At 38.3% G+C, this 25,040-nt stretch overlaps 1 protein-coding gene across 4 annotated transcripts in view; it reads left to right on the forward strand.

Moving 5' to 3' along the window:
* MYO5A (myosin VA) overlaps nucleotides 1-25,040 on the forward strand; it is a 192,484-nt gene that overhangs the window by 144,975 nt on the left and 22,469 nt on the right. Inside the window, exons 26-33 of one of the 4 annotated variants that reach the window (XM_027067263.2) lie at nucleotides 5,668-5,811; nucleotides 6,068-6,121; nucleotides 10,301-10,528; nucleotides 15,028-15,128; nucleotides 17,989-18,069; nucleotides 19,896-20,094; nucleotides 22,526-22,600; nucleotides 23,846-23,939. In XM_027067263.2, the coding sequence (XP_026923064.1) occupies nucleotides 5,668-5,811; nucleotides 6,068-6,121; nucleotides 10,301-10,528; nucleotides 15,028-15,128; nucleotides 17,989-18,069; nucleotides 19,896-20,094; nucleotides 22,526-22,600; nucleotides 23,846-23,939 (976 nt within the window). The remainder of the gene's footprint in view (nucleotides 1-5,667; nucleotides 5,812-6,067; nucleotides 6,122-10,300; nucleotides 10,529-15,027; nucleotides 15,129-17,988; nucleotides 18,070-19,895; nucleotides 20,095-22,525; nucleotides 22,601-23,845; nucleotides 23,940-25,040) is intronic. The other 3 variants (XM_053224004.1, XM_027067266.2, XM_053224005.1) reach the window with 3 other exon arrangements.

Consider the following 25,040-nt stretch of genomic DNA (forward strand, 5'->3'; position numbering starts at 1 on the left):
ATGTAACAAGCCATCCCAAACTTTGGTGGCTTCAAACAACAGCAATTTATTATTGTTCAAAACTCTTTGAATATTGATTGGGTGGTTCTTCTGCTCCACATGGTGTCGGTTAGAGCACCTCCCAGCCTTAGCTCGGATGCCGAGGTTTTCTTCCTTGGGCTTTTCCATGTGGTTTCTCTATTCAGCAGCATGGCAAATAGGTTCTAAGGATGTAAGAGCAAAAGATGCCTGGGCTCTTAGGGCCAGGCCCAGAACCAACATTGCGTCAATTCTGCCACACTGTATGGTCATAGCAAATTGCAAGACCAGCCCAGACTCAGGAGAAGGAGAATAGACTTCATCTCTTTTTATTTTTTTAAACTTTTTTTTTTTTTAATAGAGCTTGACGGTGGGAGGTGGGGGTGTGGCACAGGGGGAGAGAGAATCTTAAGCAGCCTCCATGCTCAGTACGGATCCCTGTGACCCTGGGATCATGACCTGAGCTGAAATCAAGAGTTGGACGCTTAACCGATTGAGCCACCCAGATGCCCTAGACTTCATCTCTTGGTAGGAGAAAAGACATTTGTGTTGGGAGGAATCATTGGTAGCTATCTTTGGAGACTACCACAAAGTTAGACTTCGAAGATTTCAAAATTACAGCCTCTGAGCCTCTAGTGGATATGAAGGTTTTAGGATTGCATGCAGTTGGTCTTAATGGGAGTACTCATTCCCAGCAGTCTGAGGGAAGTATGTTTACAAACTGTTGGCTTCAGTGCAATACCACTTGAGCAGCTCCTGCAGGGGAGGGGAAAGCCATGACAGAAAAGGGTGTTTTTGCTGCAGATTATTTTGTATTAAACTCAGGGCCAAGAGGCACCTTATTGATAGTTTTTCTTGAGGACATTATGTTTTTAATCTCAAAAACTCCTCTGTGCTTTACCTAATTTTTCTACTCTTTTCAAGTTTTGTCCAAATTCTTCCAGATTTGAGGGGAGGGGTAACCTTTTTGTTTCTAATTCTCATCTATATTCTGCTGAATCTTTTCCCAAATAAGAGTTATTTTAGGGGCACCTGGATGTCTCAGTTAAGCATCTGATTCTTGATTACTGCTCATGTCATGACCTCACGATAGTGAGCTGAGCACAGAACCCACCCTTTCCTTCTTCTCTTTCCCTACTTGAGTGCATGTGCGCTGTCTCTCTCTCTCTCTGTCTCTCTTTCTCTCTCTGTCTCTCTCAAAAAGTAAAAATAAATGTAAAAAACAGTTATTTTAGAGTGGGATTTAGTACTTTGCTCATCTCTTTTGAATAATGAAGTATGAATTGTGCTCCAGAAATCACAGACAGATCTGGAGCATTGTATATTGTCCTTCACATGCACTGACCATTAGCAGTAGGTCGTGCACCTGGAAATCTTTCTCACTAATAGGAAAGACTTTTCACTGAACTAGTCATCTTGTTCCTTGTGACTAACTACGTGCATTTGAAATGTAGCCTGCTCTGGTTAGAAAGGCTATCTTGAACATTGGACCGACTACTATAACTTTCCTTCCTGGAACTGAGTCCATAACTTTAGCCTCAGTCTCTCTGTGCCTCAGTTTCCTCATCTGTGAATTGATATGCTATTATTATTATGTTACTTTATAGTAAGTTGATAATTGAGGTAATTCTTAGAAAGCACTTGCAATGGTGTTTGGTACCTAGTAAGTGTTCGATAAGTCCATGTTTTTGTTCTTATAAACAGGCTTCCAGTGAATATCCTACAATTTTGATGAGGTATGGTCAGGATCAGAAGGATAGAAATCTAGGGGTGCCTGGGTGGCTCAGTTGGTTGAGCGTCCGACTTCAGCTCAGGTCATGATCTCACTGTCCGTGAGTTTGAGCCCTGCGTCGGACTCTGTGCTGACAACTCAGAGCCTGGAACCTGTTTCAGATTCTGTGTCTCCCTCTCTCTCTGCTCCTCCCCCACTCATGCTCTGTCTCTCTCTCTCTCTGTCAAAAATAAATAAACATTAAAAAAATTTTTTTTAATTAAAAAAAAAAAGAATTAATGTCTTTCTATCTTTGCCAAACCTGTGATTTGTTGTTCACGAGTCAGGCTGTCACCTCCACTGCTGTTTCCCTCTGGAGAGCCCACCTCAGCTCCACTTCTGTGCAGCCCTCCCACATGTGCATCTTCATTGTCAGGTGTTGCATTCTCTTGGAAACTTGGCTTCCCCTTTCTTGGTAGCCATTGACAAATAACCCCAGTTCTGCTTCTGCCCTTGAGCTTCCTCACACATGTCAAACCCAGGGAAAAGGTCACCATAACTTTCTCAGCTGTTGTTAGCAATAATTCCAGAATGACTGCAGACCTACGGTGGTAATTTAATGAATAAGTTCTCTTGTCTTCCTCATTTTCCTCAGATGAGAGACTGTTATTTTTTAGGTCAGTTTCAAAGCTTCACTCTCTCAGAAAAGCTCTGGATGACAAAGTCCTTTCTGAGGAAGGAAAGCAAAGCAAACCCCCAGAAACCTCTGAGCCAGATGGCCCATTCTTCCTTTTTGCTCATGTGGGTAGAGAAGACAAATGGTATCTCTTTGACTAGATATGTCATGAGGGCTAAGAATGGACACCATGCAGAGCACTCCTAAATAATTACCAGTCATTATGCCTCAAGCAGTTTTGTGTTCTTTCATTTCCTATTTTAATATTCCTATCTATAGAATTTTGCTTTTATCTAGCAATCAACTAATCCTTTATGTAGTATTTGGTAATATCTGAAGAGTTACCCCGTCCCATTTTAATAAAAAGATCCTTTTACTTTCTTATTTATTTTTTTAATGTTTATTTTGGAGAGAGAAAAAGAGAGAGAGAGAGCACACATGAGTAGGGGAGGGGCAGAGAGAGAGGAAGACACAGAATCTGAAACAGGCTCCAGGCTCTGAGCCATCAGCACAGAGCCTGATGTGGAGCTTGAACCCATGAACTATGAGATCATGACCTGAGCTGAAGTCGAATGCCCAACCAACTGAGCCACCCAGGCGCCCCAAGAAGATTCCTTTTAAATGAAAGTGCCCATTCAAGGCTGAAAGGAATGATTCCCAAATGATGACATTTTGAGTACAATGAGTGAAATATTATACTCATTGTGAGGTAAAGTCTTTTATTACAGTGTAAAAAAAGATTAAATAATTAAAATTTTCAGGTACACATACATCATTAATAGATGAACAAACATTAAAAACACATGAATGGAATGTTTACATTGTAAATAAGCTAATATACAAGTGTTTATGGGATGTATAGAAATGAGTTTTTATATGAAAGTGTGTAATAATTTCGTGTTCAGGCAGGATGTTATGTCTGTTCTGCTAAGTCAGGACAAACTTTATGATGAATACCATATACCTAAACTTTTTCTTACTGTTGAACATTAACATTGCAAGAGTGGACAGTAAGCAAAAATCCAGGTCTAACTAGTTTGTGGGTAAATGACCTTGATAGTCTACATATAAATGCCCCACTTCTTAGTTTAATTAATTCTTCTTAGATGTTTTTTTACAACTGGAATAACACTGAATTCGACACTACTGACAATTCACAAAAGACCGAAGATAACTAATGAATATAAAAATGATTCAACCTCATCAAAAGATGAAGAAATATAAATTAAAACTATACTTAAATACCACTTTTGGTCTATCAATTGAGCCTTTTTTTTTTTTTTTTTAAATCCTAACCATCATTGTATCAGGCAAGGTGTTGGTTGCTTGATGGAAGTGTAAGCTGGTCCAACCAAGTTAGCAGACTTTAAAACATTAATATTTGGATATTTATGTACTAGGATATTTATTTTAGTATATTTCAATAGCAAACGATTAGAAACAACTTCAATGCCCATCAGTAAGGTAATAGATAATCAAATGATGGTACACATGTCAATATAGCTTTTAAAAATTATGGTTTCAAGTATCATATTCTATATTTGGAAAACATTTGTGATACAATGCTAAATTTAAAAGACAATACAAAATTAGAATGAAAATATTCCATTTACTTAAATCTACAGAAAAAAGACTGGACAGAAATTGTAGGTTTTTTCTGGGTATGTGATTATGGCTTTGTTTTTCTTCTTTGTACTTATTTCCTAAGCTTTCTTCATAAGCTTATTTTGCTTTTACATCAGAAAAAAATTGTTTTAATTGACAATTTGAAATATAAGATTTACTAATCAGTTAAGAATTACACTTCGACCATTTAATTAAGTTATTGTTATTGTGTTCTCTCTTTCTAACACAAAGAGACTCTTTATCCTCTCCATTAAATCCAATGACACAATTCTTTCTCTTCTTACCTCACTAAAAATTCAAACCTGAAGTAAACCAGGTAAAGCACCTATGTCATGATCAGAACTTCCGTGGTAGTGGTTGGTAATTCTTTCCCTTTGCTCACCTTTAGTTAGTGTATCTTTATTTACACATAGTAGTTCTCACTATGAGTCTGTTTTAGAACCAATTGATGTACTTTTCAAATGCTACTCGGTTATATTTCACTTTACTAAGAGCTAGACATGTTTTAGTTTTTCGCTTTTCTCTGTCTGATCTCAATATATTTATGGTATCACCTTTTCACAAATCATTTTTCCTAAATAGAAAAACATGTCGTGCTCATTATAAACAATTCTAATATAGAAATGTGTAAAGTAGTCAGGATGCCTGGGTGGCTCAGTCAGTTAAGCCCCCGACTTCAGCTCAGGTCATGATCTCATGGTTTGTGAGTTCGAGCCCCGTGTTGGGCTCTCTGCTGACAGCTCAGGGCCTAGAGCCTGCTTTGGATTTTGTGTCTCCTTCTCTCTCTACTCCTCCCCTGCTCACTCTCTCTCTCTGTCTCAAAAATGAATAAATATTAAAAAAAGAAAAGAAATGTGTAAAGTAGAAAATGAAACTCTCCCGTAGCACCTCCCATTCTCCGAGATAACCATTGATGACCTTTTCGAATTTTGTATGCCATGTGCTAGATATATTTAAGAGTCACATGCATTTATTTGTTTGTTTGTTTTTGTAATGAAAATAAGATAATAATATAAATACCCCTACAACTTGTATATTTCACTTAATGCTTTTATCTAGGACATATTTATCCACTCATGTATATCTATTTCTTTTTTTTTTTTAACAGCTATAAAATATTTTATAGTGTGGTTATACTATGATTTAAGCAACTCTTGTATTGACATTCAGGGGTTTTTTGCCCATTTTTTACAATTGCAAAACATGCTGCAATGAACATTTTTTTCTATATATTTTTGTGTACCTGTATAAGAATCTCTGCAGGATTAATTCTTAAACACATATTGCTAGGTTAAAGGGTATACACATTTAAATTTTAATAAGTGCAGTTACCTTGCCCTTTTACAAGGCCTACTTATACTTCCATCAGTATTATATAAGACGCTGTTACTAACACATGGCATTCTCAATCTTTCCAGTCTTTGCCAATCTGACAGGGGAAAGTAGTGCTAATTGTTGCTTAGTTTGCATTTCTCTATTCATTAGCTAGGTTGGATGTGTTATTTATATACTTTTTGGCCATTTATTTTTCTTCTGTAAGTTTGCTCTTTTTTTTTTATTGGACTGTTCATTATTTTCCCATTGGCTTGTACATCTTCTGGATCATCTTGACCATCTTATGATTTCTGGGGTTTAGGAGCCAAGTGAGAAGAAGGTACCTCTGGACATGTCATTGTTCCTCAAGCTCCAGAAGCGGGTCACAGAGCTGGAGCAGGAGAAGCAGGTGATGCAGGATGAGCTGGACCGCAAGGAGGAGCAGGTGCTCCGCAGCAAGGCAAAGGTGTGCAGTGCTCCTCCAGCCCAGGGCTAAGGGCAAATTGAGCTCTGAGTCTGGGACTTTATGGGCAAGTCTGCAATCTCTTCTTTAATGGAAACCCTGCCCAGAAGTACTTTATCTAAGCAGAATTTGGTTCATTTAGTGAGGGCTCAACTGTCCTCACTATTTTCTGTGGAGCAAGGAAATATTCTGGGTAAAAATGTGACAATTAAAATACAACTACTTATTTATAAAGTTTTTAACTTTACATTTTCCCTAGGAAGAAGAAAGACCACAAATTAGAGGCGCAGAACTGGAATATGAGTCACTCAAGGTAATGGGAAGTTACTGCTCAAGGCTTTGAATATCTTGTTTTGGCAAGTAATCTGCTCAGAGCTTCTGTTTTTCTTACAGAATGTCCTTAAGGGCACCAGAAGTCCTAGCTTCAACCTTATTCAGGCCTTACTTCTAGCCTTGTGTTGTTCCTTTTTGTAGATTCTATTTCACATAAGCTAGAATTGAGTCCAAACAGATCAAGAGCAGTAGCTGCCATTTGAGGCTATGGATTCTAGCGTCAGACTGCGTGGGTTCAAATGCCAGATCTGCCACTATATGGCTGTGTATAAGTGATGTATCTTTTCTGTGCCTCACTTTTCTCATCTATAAAATGGAGATAATGGTAATGTTTATATTATAAGACTGTCTGAAGATTATGTGAAGTAATCCAGTAAACTGCTTAGGATAATGCCCAGCACATAGTAAGTACCCAGCGAATGTTGGTTGCTATCATTATTGTCATCATTTTTAAATGCCTGTACTTTATGTATTAGCTCTAATTCTTACAGTAATCTTAGAGCTAATATGTACTTTAGTATGCAAAGTATATATTATGTAAAGTACATATTAGCTCTAATTCTTAGAATAATACTGCAAGTGAGTATTTTAGTTCCCATTTTACAGATGAGAAAATTGAGCCTAAGAGATATAAATAACTTCCCTGAGATCACCCCACTAGAAACCAACAGGAACAGGATTTGAACATAGTTATCTTTGGCTCCAAATTCCGTACTCTAACCACCAAACCCCACTGAAACTATGTATTTGTAGAGGAAGATAACTAGGTATTAGTTTGCTAGGTATTACAGTAGAAACATATTCTGTTTTATTTTTTAGAAACTGTTGCGAGGAGGAAAATGAAGGTAAAGAATTGTCTTCTTAATGGTTAAAGGCAATGTCTATCTAGCAGGCACTGTGTGTCCCAGAGCAGTTAAACACAAGAAAAGGCTCTGATTAAGAAGGAACAGGAGTTCTTAAAATACAAAGCATCTTGGGTAACCCAAGAGTTGAGACTTAAAACAAACAAGAGCGTATTTCTTGATAAAGGATAGATGTACTTGGAGAGCCTGGCTGACTTCGTCGGTGAAGCCTGCGACTCTTGATCTTAGTTAGGGTCATAAGTTTGAGCCCCACGGTGGGCATAGAGTTTACTTTAATTAATTAAAATTAGTTAAATTAAATTAAATTAAAATCAGGGTAGGTTGTGCTTCACTCAGCTCCTTCCTTTGCTTTCCAGAATCAGAACCTTGTCAGCCCTGTGAAGTTTGGGCTATCAGGGTATCAGCTATCAAAACATCCCCAGCTTTAAGATTTTTTCTAGGTTATTAATCAGGTTATTAGTCTTAAATTTCTTTTTCTCAGACATTTTCTGCCTATGTTTATTTTTTACTGTTTTCTCCTCTTGTGAACTATATTCTAGAATAGCTAGAAAACTATAGCAAGGTTTATGATTATAACCAAAGCTAAGAATTAGAAAAGCCACAAAATAGCATAAGGAAACACATTATTTTAAAGCCTTTATGTGTATTTGAGAATTCCTAGGGTCTCCCTAAACTGTCATGAGGGTTTTTGCATTATTGTTTTTTCAGTAATATTACTTCAATCTGGTCCTGATACGTTATTTCCTAATACTGTGATGTGGAACATAATTTACATTAGTAGGACCTGTCCTCTGTGGATTTGCAACTTCCTACAGCCCAGAACTGGTGGCTACTGCTTCCTTTTGAGGCTGCACATCTAGGTGTAGAGAATCCCTGCCCAGCCCACAGTTTCTTTAGCAGCCCTCCCCTTGAAGGCAGTTAGAATTCTTCCACTGACCTTTAATAAACACTTTACTGATAATACCTCGTATTTGCTTTACAGTTTGAAAAGTTTTTCCTACACTTTATCTTAGTCATTGTCACAACTTCTCAGATAAGGTATTTCCTTTTGAAAGGATGCTTAGAACATTTAAGAGATTTGCTATCAGGTGGGTAGAACCTGATCTTAAATACCAGACAGTAGGAAACTTTCTAAATACCCTAGGTTCGTAGCATCATTTGTTTGAAAATTAATTCTTACCAAAAAAATGTAGTATTTTAAAATACCCTGAAGAGTAGGTGATGGGCATTGAAGAGAGCATCTTTTGGGATGAGCACTGGGTATTGTATGGAAACCAATTTGACAATAAATTTCATATATAAAAAATAAATAATAAATAAGCAAACGTTAAAAAAATAAAATAAAATAAAATACCCTGAAGAACCCTTTTGCCCTTTCTAAATTATAAAATGAATAAATCTACTGTTCCTTCAGTAATAGCACTACTTGTGACAGTACTTATGTTTTTGAAGAGAAAAAAGGGTGGCAGCAAAGAGTCATCTCTATTATCCTGACTCTTTTGCCTTTTGTACACTTTGTCTAAAGGACTAACTCACAATATGGGTCATATAAGACAAGGATCATATGGGATGGGATGGCACAGGCCCATGGAACGTAGGATTGTCATTTCCAGATCACACAAAAATGGACAAATAAAGACATTCTCTGTGGTATGTTAAAAATGGGGCCCAGATCATAAAGTTCCCAGGGATTAGCTTGGTATTTCTCAAAATGTGCTCCCTGGGCCAGCAGCATCAACATCACCTGGTGACTTGTTGGAGGTGCATATTTGTGGATCTCACACCCCAGGGGTGTGAATCAGAAACCCCAAGGGTGAGGCCACACAATCTGTTCTTTAGGTGATTCTGATGCACTTTAAGGTTTGGGAAGCACAGCATCAGACCTTAGTGTCCAAGTAAAGACATTCATATTTTCTCTTGTAGAAAGGAGCAATATGAATCTGATTACCAGGTGATGGGAGACTGGGGATAGGAAGGCTCATTCATTTTCACTTAAGAATAGATTACATCATGAAAGAAAGCATTATATATTCTATAGTAGAAAAAAAAGACTATAAATTGTTTTACTGTAACATGTTGACAGGTTTGGTATGGTGCTACAAACCCAAGGTAGTTGCTCTGGAAGAAACAATAAAATATTTTGTCTTTGACACCCAGAACTGTCTCATTTCCACTGTCGTAAGGCCTTATGTGATGTGCTAAACAAGGCAGCATGGTGCTTTCAAATACCTGTCTGCTTTACTCTTTCCCAGCCAGTATCCTGAGACATTTGTATTTCAGTGTCAGAACGCTACTCTGGGCTGCCATTGCCATTGTTTGAGTGGCGTGTGCAGAGGGCAATGCTAACTGGTAGCATGGGGATGGCTGGTAGTATGTGAAAGTATGGAGGGGGTAAAGGATGAGTGTGGCCATCTGGATGGCGGAAGGAAGAGGTGACCCATCCCTTCCTCCCAACCTCCCAGGACTTCTGCCAGCAACTTCACAAGCCTGTCACACACATGTCAGTGAAGTTTGAAAAATATACTATTTGTTGTCATCAAAACACTGAATGGAATTTTGTTAGTTTAAATGATATGGTAATTTCTTTTATTAGAAGTTGAAAGTCTAAGATTTCAACGCTCTTTCCATTCTGCTTTACAAAGGAAATAAGAGGATGCTACTTAGGATTTCAGGGTTCTATTCATCTGAACCTTCTGTGAGCAGGAGCACTGCTGGGAACAGGACCAGCCCAGGCCTCTGAAGGCTCTGTGGCACTCCCAGGTCAAAGCCCAGCGGCAGGAGCCCAGCCCTGTCTCTGGAACAGAGCCTACCCACTTCCTGCAGGCACACTCCAACTGCAGCCCTGGGCTCCCACCAGCCCGTGTCCCGTGTCCCCAGTCCTTAGCTAACCCCACCAGGCCCCAATTCATTGGAAATAACCTGACCAGCTGCACCCTCATACCTGCCTTTATATTTACCTGCGAACAAAACCTGGGCTCTAAGAGGACTGGACTAAACTCACCCCTTGGGGCTCAGCAATCCCTCCAGGCCTGTGAACACTCCCTAGGCAGGCCTGGAATAAATGTGACTCTGGAATTTGGTTTGATGAAGCAAACTACCATTCACCTTGCTAAATCCCTTTTGATGTCAGCTTTCTTAATTTGAAGAACAGAGTTCCCAGTAGAGCCTGGGAAGCCATTCACTAGGGTAACTCTTACAGTCTTTTCCAGCACAATTCTACCATCTTGGGCGAAGAGAGAATTCCAGTGTAAAGTTGAAGATAACAGCAATGAACTATTCTTTGTCTCTTCATACAGCGCCAAGAGCTTGAATCAGAAAACAAAAAACTGAAAAATGAGCTAAATGAGTTACGCAAGGCACTTAGTGAGAAAAGTGCCCCAGAGGTGACCGCTCCAGGTGCACCAGCCTACCGTGTCCTCATGGAGCAGCTGACCTCTGTGAGTGAGGAGCTCGATGTCCGCAAGGAGGAAGTCCTCATCTTGAGATCTCAGCTGGTGAGCCAGAAGGAGGCTATCCAACCCAAGGTAAGCATGAGCAAGTGACCAAAGTGGATGTCTGGGAACAAGCCTCTTTCTTTCTATCCTTTTCCTCCAGTTTATAATGAAGCAAACACTTAGGAGCATTTTTAGTCTAATTAGCATTTAGTCTAAAGGATATTGTCATTTTTTTTAAAAATCTAAATGTTGCTTTAAAACTGTTGAAAATGCCAATTAAAGTGAGCAAAAAATAAATGAAATCCCAAATGATCTTCCAAGTTTCATTTCTCATAAGCAAAGGGCTTTTAAAATTAATCTTGAAGTAGTAATCTGGCCATGATAAATGTTGATCAGAAGTAAAATTTGGAGTGCCTGGCTGGCTCAGTCAGAAGAGCATGTGACTCTTGGTTTCAGGTTCGTGAGTTTAAGCCCCATGCTAGGTGTACAGATTACTTAAATGAATAAATAAGAAATAAGATTTTACTCTTTTTTTTAAGTACATAAATCCATAAATTGTCTTGCTGTGGGAAGGTATTAAATATGACTTTAAAATTACTTGTTGAAAATAGCCCTTTTAACTGGAAAGATAACATATAAAAGGCTTAGAAATGAGATCATTGAGTAGAAGTTCCATGGAGATGATTTCTGCTCACTTCAGGGAATTCTGTCTAATAGGGTGAGCTGTCCCAAACCGGGGGCTGGGCGGGGGGGGGATGGGTGGCGGGTGAGAGGGGCTGCGTGTAGTGATTCCACAGAAAGGACCCATGCCAGAGGGTATACATGGCCCTTCAAAGTCATTGCTGTGAAGCCTCAGGTAATTTGAGACCCAGTGCTGTCATGTGTTGGTGAAAGATGGGCCTTTTTGTCATTTGCCATCAGAGGGACTCTGGGTAATCATCTTAAAACCTAGCCTGTGTCTCTGCCCATGTTCATGCAGCAAACAAAATGTTACCAAGAATTAGACAATCAAGTAATCCAGCTGCATGACATACCATATGATAAATTAATCGGGAGATCTCAGAGTAATGGTAGTTCTGCATGGTGGTTAAAATACTGACTCTGGCACATAACAGTTGGGTTTAAGAAAGGCAGATTGTACCTGAGAGATCAACACTGATCCAGAAAATATCAAATTCTGAAAACAAGATATTTGTGACTAAATAATTTGGGAGGGAAAAAACATCCCAGCCATAAATAGAGTTATATAAAGAAATGGGCTTTCTTATTTTACAACAAATCACAAACCATTCAGTCTGAAATGAGACGATCCTGGCAGGGGAATCTTTCCTTTGACCTGGCCCTATACGTCTCACCTTCTCTGTGTCAGTTTGGTTCCCATGACTACCACTGTGGTTGGGCCTTGAGATACAAGCCTGTCTCTGCACATTAGCTGGAGCAGAGTCCAAAATCACAACTCCTCTCTCTAGTTCTTTGGTGACAAAGTGGTATTCTAACAAGAAACTTTAGCTAAAGTTAAGGGAAAGGAAAAGAAAAATGAACCAAGGGACATGAAAACAACCTAGCTAACAGAGCACATAGTTCTGGTATCACACATCCTCACTTACCCAGCTCAAAACTACTCTCTAGCCCCTAATGGGATGGCCCTGTCTCCAACGCTCAGGCCCCTGCTCTCCAATTCCCAGCCTACACATGGCAGCAGCTTCTTCTTTGTTTAGAAAAATGCCTGTGACACAGATAAAGACTTTTCAAACCCCTGGCTGTCGCACTCAGTTTCCAGTTGCAGAGACTCATTTCACAACTCCTTTGCAGGGCAGTAGTGAGTGACTCACCAGCCATGTCTAGTTTATCTGCTTCACCCCCAAGTATTCTGGGAGGCTTCACTTGGACAAATGACCTCCTATTAGAGCATTACCATAACTCTCACAGACCTAGGATAAGAATTTCACCCCTACACATTAACAGGAGGGTCATTTTCTCACATACTCACAAATGCCCTACAATTAGAAAAACCAAAACAACTCAAATAGGATTTCAAGCAGTTTTTCCTGAGAAGTGAGAACTATCACATATGTATATGCTAATGTCCACGTCATGCCAGTTCCATGAATACTAATTTATTTACAGAGTTGGTTTTAGGAGAGACAACTCATGGGTTTATTTTACAGTTAGCTTTGCTCTGTTATGATGGTGCTCATTGATGGGGTTTATTTATGGAACTAAGGGCTTATTGTTTTCTCCATTTGTTCTTTGTGCTTGCTGGCTTGTGATTTTCAGGATGACAAGGTAATTACAAAATTAAAAAAAAAATTAATAAATACCTTATTTAACCCTAAGTTTTATTTCCCCAATATATGCAATTGATGCTTCTGGCCACCAAGTCTGTTTTGATATTTACAAATTAATTTTCTATTTGACCCTTACGTGTGTGAGAAGTCAGTGGAAACATGATGTAGTAGGCTCCAGTCTGGACAACAGAGAGGTCTCCGTGGCTTCTAATTCAGAGTTGGCTCTCTGACTCACTATAGTAGTTATGGTAGGCCATCCACAAGCATGGGGGCTTGGGATGGGAGTCCCGTAACTTGGAGCACACCTAAAAGCTCAGTGTGTCCTGCACTCTTGTCTCGAAGCTCTGGGTTTGTTGGCCAAGGGTGAGAAAGAGCCTCAGGAATGGAGTACAGCCTTCCTGGGAAGGGTAGGATTTTCCTACATGGTGCAACCATTTCTGAACTTCTGGTCACTGGCTTGAGGGGAGACAAACTTTGAGTAGTGAGTCAGGGATTTCCTAACACTTGTGGTCCAAGTCTGATCCCATGCCCCAACCACCACTTCTTAGCTAAGATGGACCAGCTGAGGGAAGGACTGGCTGCTTACTACCAGGAAAGCAGCCTATCAAGAAGTTTATCTTTCCTTTACATTAGTTAATAGGATCAAGTTACCTAATTTACTGAAAGTTCAAAACTACATCATATAGGTGTTCAGATATCAGAGAATACATGTGACATCATTTAATATAGGGATTGGGTCTTTCAGAGTTGCTACTTAAATGTCAAAAATCTGAGTACAGCCCTTTGTAGAATAGAAAAATTTTCTTTCAGGGAAAGAGAAAAAAAGTTTTCTATGAAATATGTACTAAAATATTTAGAAATAATAGCTAAAGAAATGCTCTATGTGGTATTTATGGGAAAGATTTTTAAAATTCAGTAAAACATAAGCTCTTGTTAAAGCTCTTATCAGATTATGTTTGGTCTTCTCTGAGGATGCATTTATAAACTTACAAAAAAGACAGCATTAGGAGAAAAGTAGGATTTTTTGAAGTATGTTTCTTAGCAAGATCTGGTCTTGAACTTAGAACTGGTCTCTAAGATCATGGTATTCGAAATGTATTCTATTAAGTCCACTTCATTGTGAGACCTTGCTTTAGAGCAAACATTGACTAACAGATCGGACATATACTATTTAGACAAATAGGATGGTCCCCTGTGTTCTAAAGTGTATTATTCTCTAGAAGCCAAAGAACAATAGTTCTTAGTCTATTCTTGCCCTGATTTAGGAGAGAGAGAGAGTAGCCAAGTAGAAGCAAGATGTGGAAATTACATTGGTTGTCAGACAGATTAGACTAAAAAGGAAAAATAAAAAAGGAATTAAAAATGTTGGCAGAAAAGTGCTTTTTATACAAAATCATTAGTAATGCTGACCTACTAGATATGTATTTCAAAAACTTATGTACCATACTATAATGTAACAGATGGAAAAAGAGTTAGTTGAATAACAGCAGATGGTAGATATTTACAGGGAGCTAAATCATTCCCATTTATATATATTTAAATATGTGAGAAAAAACTTCTAATTTTACTAAAGCATATCATCCACTTTTTTGTACTGAGCTTTTAAAATGGAAAGATGAGGTTTATGTCAAACTTTACGGTGTTTTACTGGGGCATTTATTTTATTATAACTAGATGGCAAGTAATAGAAAGAATAGTTTTGGTCTTTGTTCATTCAGTGTTGCTTGGTGTTTTTACCTAGTTATTGTTGTAATACTTTATGTATACTTGGAAATATATCTATATCTTTATATATTAAGTATACTTATACTTAATATATATATACATACTTTGAAATATATATATTTGTGTAATTATATAGCATTAGAACAATTATCAGGCAAGGACACTAAAGAGCTATTTAATGAAATATATATATATATATTTGTATACATATATATGTATATATATATATACACACACACACACACACACACATATATATATATTTACACATCATGTAAAATACACACAGCCCATCAGTGATTTTATTTACAGGACACTGGTGCTCTAGAATCTCACCACCTTTGTAGTAGAGCAATAGGGATTTTCAAGAGAGGGACTGAAGGTGTCTCTTGCTCTTAGCTGCCTGTGCCAGACCCTCCTCTGTAGTTGCACGGGGCCAGGCCTGGCACTCTGGTGGGACCAGGAGCTCTGGGGGAACACATAAATCCTCTCTTCTGGAGGAAAGAGCAATGTTGTGTGTGGTCTAAAGCTTTCGAGTTGACTGTTAATGTGGAAATGTGTCATTTCCCCCTTCAGAATACAATGACAGATTCCACAATACTTTTGGAAGATGTGCAAAAAATGAAAGATAAAGGTGAAATAGCACAAGCATACATTGGTTTGAAAGAAACAAACAGGTAAGCCCATTTTCTTTTTATTCATTTTGGTTTAATCATAGTCATGTGTATCTTTGTCTTTAAGCCAGTCTTTTGGACAGTAAGTCAAAGTGTTTATATAGACATCATCTGACCTTTACTAGACACCATCTGACCTTCAGAGGGAATTCAAGGTTTCTAATAAATTCCTCATTAAAATCTCAGTTATAATATTGAGGTAGCATTATTGATGAGAGGGGTCAAGGGGAATGAATGTTCTTTACATCAAGGGATGATATTTCTGTAATATTTAGGGTCTTAGCCTGGAGAGGAAAACCAATTGCTCACTGTTGGACTGTCTTGGGTATTCACTTTCATATTTTGTTCAGGATGGTTGGTTATTTGTAAAGGCTTATAGGGGCAACTTTAGCTTTCAGTAATTGAAATTCAGAGTGGAGAGAAGTGAGGAAGTATCTGGAATCATATCAGTGTTGGCCATATCATTCTACAAGAGTACTTGGATGGGACCCTGATATTTAAGACCAAGTATTTGTCACATTTCCTAAGGTGTTTTGAGAAAATCCTAACTCTGATTTTATCTTATTTACCACAAACACAAGTGAAGTTATAGATAGCACTTAGCACCCAAGAGCTTTGGGTAGTCTGACTGAAGGTACAGGATTTGCACAGCCCTAAATGATGAAACTTTACTAAAGACTTCCCCTGTAGCTGAGATTATCACAGAGTGAAGTCTCATCTCTGCAATTCCTTCAGCCTTCCTACCACCCCCACTTCCCAACAGAGCCTCTTTGCTTTTGAACTCTGAACTTACAGGCTACGTGCTTAAGAGAACATGCGATGATCACGGAGAAAGATGATTCTGGGGATTTGTGTTACAAGTGTGCAGTCTAAGTCTTCTGCTGTGTCATATCAGGGCTAGTATACAGAAATACTTTACAGACTAAAGAATATTGCCATACAAAATTTAAGGTACTATTCTTGTTTTATGGGTAAGAATGAAGAATGCTTAAGAAGTATTGGATTAAACTTAAATTTTAATTTATGAATAAAGTATAAGCATAACTTCTATGTAAGAATGTGTTAGTATAGAAAGAGCTATATTACACTGTCCACCCATCCACTCTGCTATTCAATCACCAGATATGTATTGCGTGCCACTTTCATGTTAGGCCTTGTGTCACACACTGGGAAGAGTAAGGAAGATAAATGTAGTTCTTGCTTTCACAGAGTTTGTAGGCTGTTGGGGAGACAGCCAAGACAATATGGACATCATTCCAATGACAGTCAAAGTTGTTGAAATGTTTTAAGTAGGAGAATGATATGATATTGGAATTTTAGAAAGCTAGCCCTGGCTTTTATGTTAGAGAACAGATTATAGTAGAAAGAGATTGAAGGCATAAAGACTAGTTAGGAAGCTATTACTGTAATTAAATGACTGATTACAGTGACTTTGATGTGATTGGTGGCAGTTGAGATTGAAAGGGGACACTTTGAAAGATACATAAGATACATAAGATGAAGTCAGTAAATCTTGTGGCTTGGATGTGCGGGTGAGGGATAGGGAATTATGGAGGGTGGCTGTCAAGTGTCTGCTTGGATACTTGGTTGGATGTGGTGATGCCATTTCATGATCCTGGGTCTGTAGTGTGGGGAAGTTCAGGGTGGAGATGACCAGCAGATTTATAAGTAATGAATTTAAGGAGCTAGGAAGACATCTAAGGAGAGAAATCCATAGGCAGTTGAAAATATAGATCTGGAATAGGAGAGGTATATAGACTGAGATACAAATTTTGAAGTCATCAACATATAATAATATAATTGCGACCATGAAAGTGGATAAACTCTCCAAGGGGAGATGGTAAACAGAAGAGCATTCTCTGGCCTGTGCTTTATGTACACATCATATAAAGAGAAGTCTAGTAGGAAGAGTAAAAACCTGGACTCTGGAGTCAGATAGCCCTGGGCTCTGCTACTTGCCAGCTGTGTAACCTCCACAGGTATCTTATTTCTAAGACTCATTGTCTCCCTTTGCAGTGTCGCAAATGATACATGATGGGTTACTAGGAGAACTAAATGAAATCATACACATGGAAGGATGTAGGACAGTGTCTGATGGCAAATACCCCAAAATATTATTTTTATACTCCAGGTAGAAAAAAACCTGTACTTGACTTTGTCATTATTATTTATTATTTATACATACTTTTATTAAAATGTGTCACATCTCTAAAAGAAAAGCAGTTTCTCCAGATCTTAACGTTAATTTTTGACACAAAAAATCTTTTTAAAAATTATGTCATAAAAGCTGAGAACTTTGGACATATACTTATTTATAAGTTACCCTTATAAGAATTTCTTAAGACAGTTTTAAAAATAGGAAAGCAGATTTTATTAAGTGAAAACCAGTTTCTACTTAGAAGACTTAAAGCTTCATTCATTTTGAAATGGATTGTGAAGATTGCCCCATGAAGACAGTAGCTGAAGTTTTTGTTCTATGTGTGTGTGATTGTCATGCTTGGTCTCTAATATAATATGTGACATATAAGATCACTTTGCTAGCTGAATAAAATGTTAAAAACAGAACCTCTTTCTCACCTTTTCATTCATTTCAGATTTTGCAGAAAAAGTGCTTCTCACTCCTTGATTGTATTTTGTTTTACTTTCTACCCATTGACATGTGATGTTATATGTTACCCATTTTTAAAAAAATTAACCAAAAATAATTTTTGTGATAATGTCTTAAAGTCATTTGTAATTAATAAAAAAAGTCTCATTGACTTAATTAAGTATTGGAATACCATGTGCTGCTCTTGTCCATCATCATCTCATGACCGTCCTGTATCCCTTTGTGTTTTGCATTGTTGTTCCTTTTGCATGGAAGATCACCTGCTATGGACTGCCATGAGTTGAATGAGGATGGAGAGCTGTGGCTGGTTTATGAAGGGTTAAAACAAGCCAACAGGTTATATTTGTCTCTTCAAAATGGAATGTTATTAATTTGTTGTTTCTCTTACTAACAGTGTCTTCCTGACTTTAACTTCTATGTTTCTTATACATTAATTTTCTTCCTGCGTAAATTTCAGCAAAACTTAGAACATTCAGCCAACACCTTCTTAAAAATCTTCTCCACTAAAGGATGCAATTAAAGCTGAAATGGATTGATAGTGAATATAGGAGTTGCGGGCCATAAGTGAAGGATCTTTCTTTCACACGCTAAAATTTGTGAATCTCCCAGTAGGAGTTGGGAAAAAAGACAAAACCTTTCAACTAGAGCCCAAATTACCGTGGGAGAGATTAATACCTATTACTTAGTGGTTTCTTGTTTGGAATAATGACTAATCGAAAGGACATAAGCACCTGTGGCATTGAGACTGTGCGGTCTTCTATATTAGTACCATGCTGCCTAACAGCAGTGTTGAGTGCATAATTTGGCCTTCTATGTGATTCTTGTGAAATTCTGATATGTGAGACCACAAATCAGGGGGGGTCTCCTGCATTGTTGCAGTTCAAAATAATTACCTAAACTCAACACATTACATGTGTTTAGGGGAAAGCAAAATAAAATTGAAACAACAGCAGCTTTCTAACATAGACATTCATCTGCTCTAGGGATATTTGTATTTTTAAAATCTCATAAAAATACTACGTTAGTAATTACATTTTTAAAATACTTAACTTCTTTTTCAAGGAGTTCCTGCTTATTCTGCTTTGTTTGTTCTAACCACAAGCCATCATTATTAACTTTGTGGTGTTATTCAGATTCCTTTGAAATTTTATAATTGCTAGATATTTTCAGTCTGTTGTTAACAATTTGCTTGCAATGGCATCACTAACTTTTGCCCAGCAGTTGATAACAAAGGGGATTAGGATAAAAGGACGTCATTTCTTTCTTTGTGTTAGTTAATTTGTAACCATAACTTGGTTCTGTGTTTGGAAAAGGGGTGGATGTAGGAGTGGGGGTGCATGGTAAATGGGGGGTGCTGATATTCTCACCACCAACACCCCGGTCTACTTACAGGCACAGCTGACTTGCATGCTTGCTCAGAGAAGCAGTAACCACTTTGTTCATCCTATTAACATCTGTTCTAAAACCATGTCTTGTTAGGATTCTGTTATTGATATGGAAGTTTATGGGGAAGAGAGAAGATGACAAATTTAAAATGCATGTATATGAAGTTTTAGAACGATCTGCATTTGGGAAAATCTGTATATATTTCAGAGTCACACTCAAGCCTTTCTGTCCTTCAGAGATAAGAGTAGAAAGTAGAAATGGGACCCTGGGCACACTCTCTGCCTGAAATTAGTAACACTGAAATTCTTAAAGGCATATTTAATTACATTGGAAGTTTGTAATCTTGCCCTCTGCAGTGTAGAGTTACTCTGTGACAAAGATATTGTCTTTGCCAACTCAAATGCTAGTTTGTAAATGTTGTAAACCAGATTAAAGCTGTGTCTTTTAAATTGATTATTTTAGTCATCATTTCTTATAAACTTTTCAAAAGAGCTTAAACTTTTCTATTTGTTAGAGCCTTTGAAGATGATATATTTGTAGCAGGGTCCACAATTCAGAAAGACACAAATATGAGAGCGCTTGTTTCCGTTGCTGGCCCTTGTTTCCGTTGCTGGCCCTTGTTTCCGTTGCTGGCCCTTGTTTGAGCTTCTTGACTTTAATGAAATCAGAAGTTACACAAACTCTTCCGGCCCTTGCAAGTGAGCACAAAGTGTCACACCCACCGAGCAGAGACTCAGGTGTCCTCTCCCTTTTCAACCTGTGTGGCTTCTCCTCAGGCTCCTGGAATCCCAGCTCCAGTCACAGAAGAGGAGCCACGAGAATGAGGCTGAAGCCCTGCGTGGAGAGATCCAGAGCCTGAAGGAGGAGAACAACCGGCAGCAGCAGCTGCTGGCCCAGAACCTGCAGCTGCCCCCGGAGGCCCGCATCGAGGCCAGCCTGCAACACGAGATCACCAGGTTGACCAACGAAAATTTGGTAAGGAGAGGCGCCCAGGTCCGTGCATTCCTTAGTAGGCAGTGCCTGGCCCTCCAGCACGGTCCTAGTTTCTTTTTGATCAAACACATCCTTTTTGACTGGGAGAGACTCACTGCCTCACACATGATACCCTCTTTCTCTAGCAGAGATGGAGTAAGGAAAATGTGATTGTGTTGGTAGAAATGAAAAAGGCACGTGCACAGGTTGTGTTTCTGACAGAAGGCTCTGGCGTGTCTGAGCATTCTTAGACCTAGCTTGGAGGGTCTGGGAGATATCCCCTGACTGTGTGCTGGGCTTTTGCTATCCTTGAGAACTCAGGTGACCTCCTTTCTCCACTTCAGCTTCAGACCCTGCCATTATAAGGAGGTTGTTATGTGGTTGTCACAGTAGAGACCAGGAACAAGCTCTTTTGACCTTTGGTCCCTAGGCAGCCACGAAGGCCATTCCTGCCTCCATCTCTAGCAGACAGGTGGGGTTGGAGTGACGGTCAGGAAAGGTGGTTGGCAGAACGAAGCAGGGGCTTTTGGTGGACATTGGATAGCGTCAGCATACCTGACCCCAGGTCAGGGTGCAGGGACATCAGGATTCAAGTTTGTACATTTTTTATTCTAACAGAAGTGCAATGAATATTTTTTTTTTCTCTTGCCAGATTCTGAGTGCTGGCACAGAGTCCAAGTTATTTCTTATTCCTTTTCTTTCCTCTTTCTTTCTTTTACAGGAAATATTTTCTAAAATATTTCTGTCACAAAATAACTTATTACAGATTTTTTAAACCTACTTAAGTTTAATAAATATATTTATTAAATTAAAAGTCATTGAAAAGTTATAGCTCCACATTTCTACATAAAATCTATATTGTCGTGTCAGCCTAGTTTTGAGAAAAGCTATTAAGACTTGGTAGTGACCAGTCTTTTTTGTTGTTGTTCAGGGTTTAATGACCTTTAATAAAAATAGTTTGGATTTTCTCTGCAGATTTAACAGTCTGAATTACCACTCCGAAACTCCATTAGTGATCATTAATGTTACAAATAGTTTTCTAGTGTCATCTATTCACCTACCTTTTATTAAATTAGACACAAAACCTAAAAGTATTCTTCTCACTGTCTGTCCCTCTGAGGATAGCTTGCTGCATGAGGCTCTGTTGTGGGAATGGGAGAGGCAAGTGACAGCAGGTGTTGGACTCTTTCCAGAGTGACTGAAATATTACTAATTCGTGGGAGAAAGTATTCTGAATCATGGAATATTTTTAAAATGTCATTTTATTACTCTCAAGTGTATTGTTGCTTAAATTGAACTAACTGCTTGAATGCTTAAGTATTGATAAATATGCTAAATTATAATGATTCATCAGTGTATAAATGCTGTGTTTGTGAATGATTATCTTAAAATACAAGGTGAAACAGTGAAATCAAGATGCTTCTGGATGGCACGTTCCCAGAGTCTTTTTCTTTTTTTTTTTTTTACTAAGTTGATTCACCATTTTTTTTGCAAGCTTGTCTGCAGGATGAATTTTCTTGGCAGTTTTTCATAGCTAATAGAAAAGTAAATCAAGCTTTCAAATTCTAAGGGGAAGAGACTAGTTAATGAGTTTCTCTGAGTTTTAGAAAAACCTCCTCAAGTCAGCTGCTTCTCATACCTCACTCTGGAGAATGGTTTCAAACTTAAGTGTAGGGAATAATGCACTATTCAAAACCATTATACAGTTTCTCATTTGTAATTGTGCATTTCTTTAGGAAACACTTGAGCAGAATAGTAAAGCAGCAGTGAGATCTAGGCTTAGTGTTCTTAGAAACCCTACCCTGTGTAACTCTCTTACCCACCTGCCTCCCAACACGAACACAAAGATGGCCTTTCTCCCTCCTCTTGGAAGCATACTCCACAGGCCTTCCCCATGCTGCCTTTCAGGGAAGGAGGGCACGCAGCTTCTCACCAGCCTTTACAACTTCAGACAAGAGTGCCACCTTGCCGTGATTCTCGCTTTCACTTCATTTGCCTTCTTGCCCTTGTCACTACTGCTGACAGCGGAAAAAAAAAATAGAGCAACTCGTGAGCAGGTCTGAGGAGTGAAATAACAGCTTTATCTGAGGAATAATCGCCACTGCTCTATTTACCTGCTAAATGATGATGCCTGAGCTGTGTCCTCTGAGCACGTGAAATGATGTTGCCTGTGTCCTCTGAGCATGTGAAAATATATGTGTATGTGTATATATATATATATATATATATATATATATATATATATATATGCATATATATATATAATTAGAATCGTCTATACTGGAAAGATCAGAAGGCAATGGCAGAGCCTTTCAAGAATATATACTTTAATTATTTGGGTTTTAAAAATATTTTTAAATTGATTTTGCTGAGAAGTTGAATTCCCCTCAAAGACACACAGAAAAACAAATATCCATTGTACCTGTTTTTTCAGTATTTTGAGGAATTATATGCAGATGACCCTAAGAAGTATCAATCATATCGGATTTCACTTTACAAGCGGATGATTGTATGTAAATTCGGAGTGCATTTCTGTTGTCTCCTTTGCTACTTGTAGCCTCTATTATTGAACAGCACACTGCTGCCCCCCCCCTCCTCAGGAATCTCTTCAAAAACCTTCACGAAACCTGTTTCTTCCCACAGCTGTCTCGTAGCCAGTGGTGTCACCTCTATCAGTGTCTTGCGTCCATTGTCACGTTGGATTTGTTATTAACACTAGGCTTACAGTGTGATGGAAGCAAAATGTGATTTGAAAGATAAAGTACAATCCAGGAAACACAAATGAACACTTTGAAATGTTAGCACCTGTTCCCTTTGACTCAGTGGTCTACTATCTAAATCTGTGCTGTCTTAAACTGCAAAGGGAATGAGTATTTGTGTTTGTAAATACTTTTTTTCACCATAACCTGAATAATAACCACGGATATCACTGATTGACTTCTCCCCTAAACTTCAAGTCTGCTGTTACCCATTTTCTTCTTACTTATTGATCTCTTAACTATGCCTGTGATCTGAGAATTCTGGATTAATTAGCCAGTCATCACAGACTTTTTTACCCCTTCCCCTTGAATGCACTGTGTTTCTTTTCTTTTCTTTTTTTTGGGGGGCATGAAGCATTAGGAATTGCTCCTGTTTTTCTCTATAAGAAAAATTATATCACCTGTGAAATTTTACATGTATGTTATGCCACATGCCACTCTTTATTCTTTCTCTGTGGTTATTTTTTCATCTTACCTTTTAATTCCCCAGACTTCTAAGTTATAGGACTAATTTTAGCATCTCCAAAGGGTGGGTCTCATAGAGACAGTGCTTCTCACACACAGGTGTCAAAAGCCCCAGCCTAAGTTCAACCATCCTTAAAACTTCCCACAGAACTTTTTGAGCATTCATCAAAATTTATTTTGCCTCTTCCCCCTTGAAGGAAAGCATTCCACTGGAAAAGCAGTACATTTTTTGAGCATTTAATTGTTTTACCTACATGGAGTCTACTGGAAAAGATTCCCCAGGGAGCCTGCTCTCCATCATGCTGTAAAGGATCTTATGGCAGTGTGTATTTTAACATTTGGCTTTTCTGGTAGCTGTATTTCCCATGCCTGCCAGTTTTAGCCAGGTGGTGGCTCCACCAGCGAGCTTTTCTGGAGCTTTTATGTAAAACTAACAGTGCTATTCCTGTGATTTTGTGTCTGCTTTCCTTCTCTGCCTTTTCGAAGGCCCATTTTGATTTTTCTGTTATATTTCTCATTTTAATCTTTAGGATTTGATGGAACAACTTGAAAAACAAGACAAGACTGTTCGAAAACTGAAAAAACAACTGAAAGTATTTGCCAAAAAAATTGGTGAACTAGAAGGTATTTAAACATGATTTTATAACAGTTGCCAAATCTTGATTTTATGTTTGTTATACTAGTGGTCTAACAGGTTTGCATGCAGTTATTAAGGATGGTATTAGACCAGCAAACTTGGCCTCTGTAGAGTGGAAATTTCCATTGCTAGGTAGGGAAAAATGTTCTTTTCATGGTAGTAGTAATTTGTGAAGAGAGAGAATTCATTCAACAAGCATCTAATGACTGTATTCTTTGTGCCAGACACTGTGCTTGGCAGTATAACAGAGGTTAAGCGCATGGATTCTATAGCCAAGCTTCTTGGCTTCAACTCCCAGCTCTTTTATTAGTCCTCTGATGTCGGGCAAGTTATTGAACCTCTCTATGCCTCAGTTTCCCCACTTGTTACATGGGAATTATCATGGCATCTATCTGACAGTTTGTGAAGATGAAATAATTAATGTGTATAATGTATTTAGTGTATTTCCTGACACATAGTAAATGCTATATACAACTTCATTATTATTTTTACTGTTAACTTCTAGTATTAGGGAAACTAAGATGAGTAAAATTAAGTCTGCATCTTCAAAGAATCTAATAGAGAAAATAAGAGAAGTAAATAAGGAAAAATGAATTATGATTATAAAGAAAATTTCTTTAAGCGTTTCATGGTTTGTATATGACGATGGGAAAACACCTTGAAAAAATGATCAAATATCAGTTGTTATTATATATAAATGAATCTTGTCTTTTGGATCAGTATGCTTGTTCCTTCCCTAGGTATGTATCTAGGTGCCAGGGATATAGCAGTAAATGGAGGTAAAGCCAGGTTCTAAGCATATTCTAACAATGTTCTCGTTGTTCAAGAGATTTAGAGACCCTCTTTGGAATTGCCTTCAAACCTATGTGATTTTGACCAGAAATGATACTGTGCAGTCTGACTACCCATCTGTTCTCTCGGTGTCACTCTGCATAGTGTTTGCTTGGCTCAAAGGATGAAGAGTCCCCAACACTGGGAATGCTCAGAAGAGTCTACCATGTTAACTCTGTGTGGTTTTCCTTCTTTCAGCATTCCAGGTCTGTCCTGACTGTCCTTTCTGTTTGGTCTTCCATCTTCTCTTGCTCAAG

Source organism: Acinonyx jubatus, chromosome B3, assembly GCF_027475565.1.
Source record: "Acinonyx jubatus isolate Ajub_Pintada_27869175 chromosome B3, VMU_Ajub_asm_v1.0, whole genome shotgun sequence".
Taxonomy (NCBI): domain Eukaryota; kingdom Metazoa; phylum Chordata; class Mammalia; order Carnivora; family Felidae; genus Acinonyx; species Acinonyx jubatus.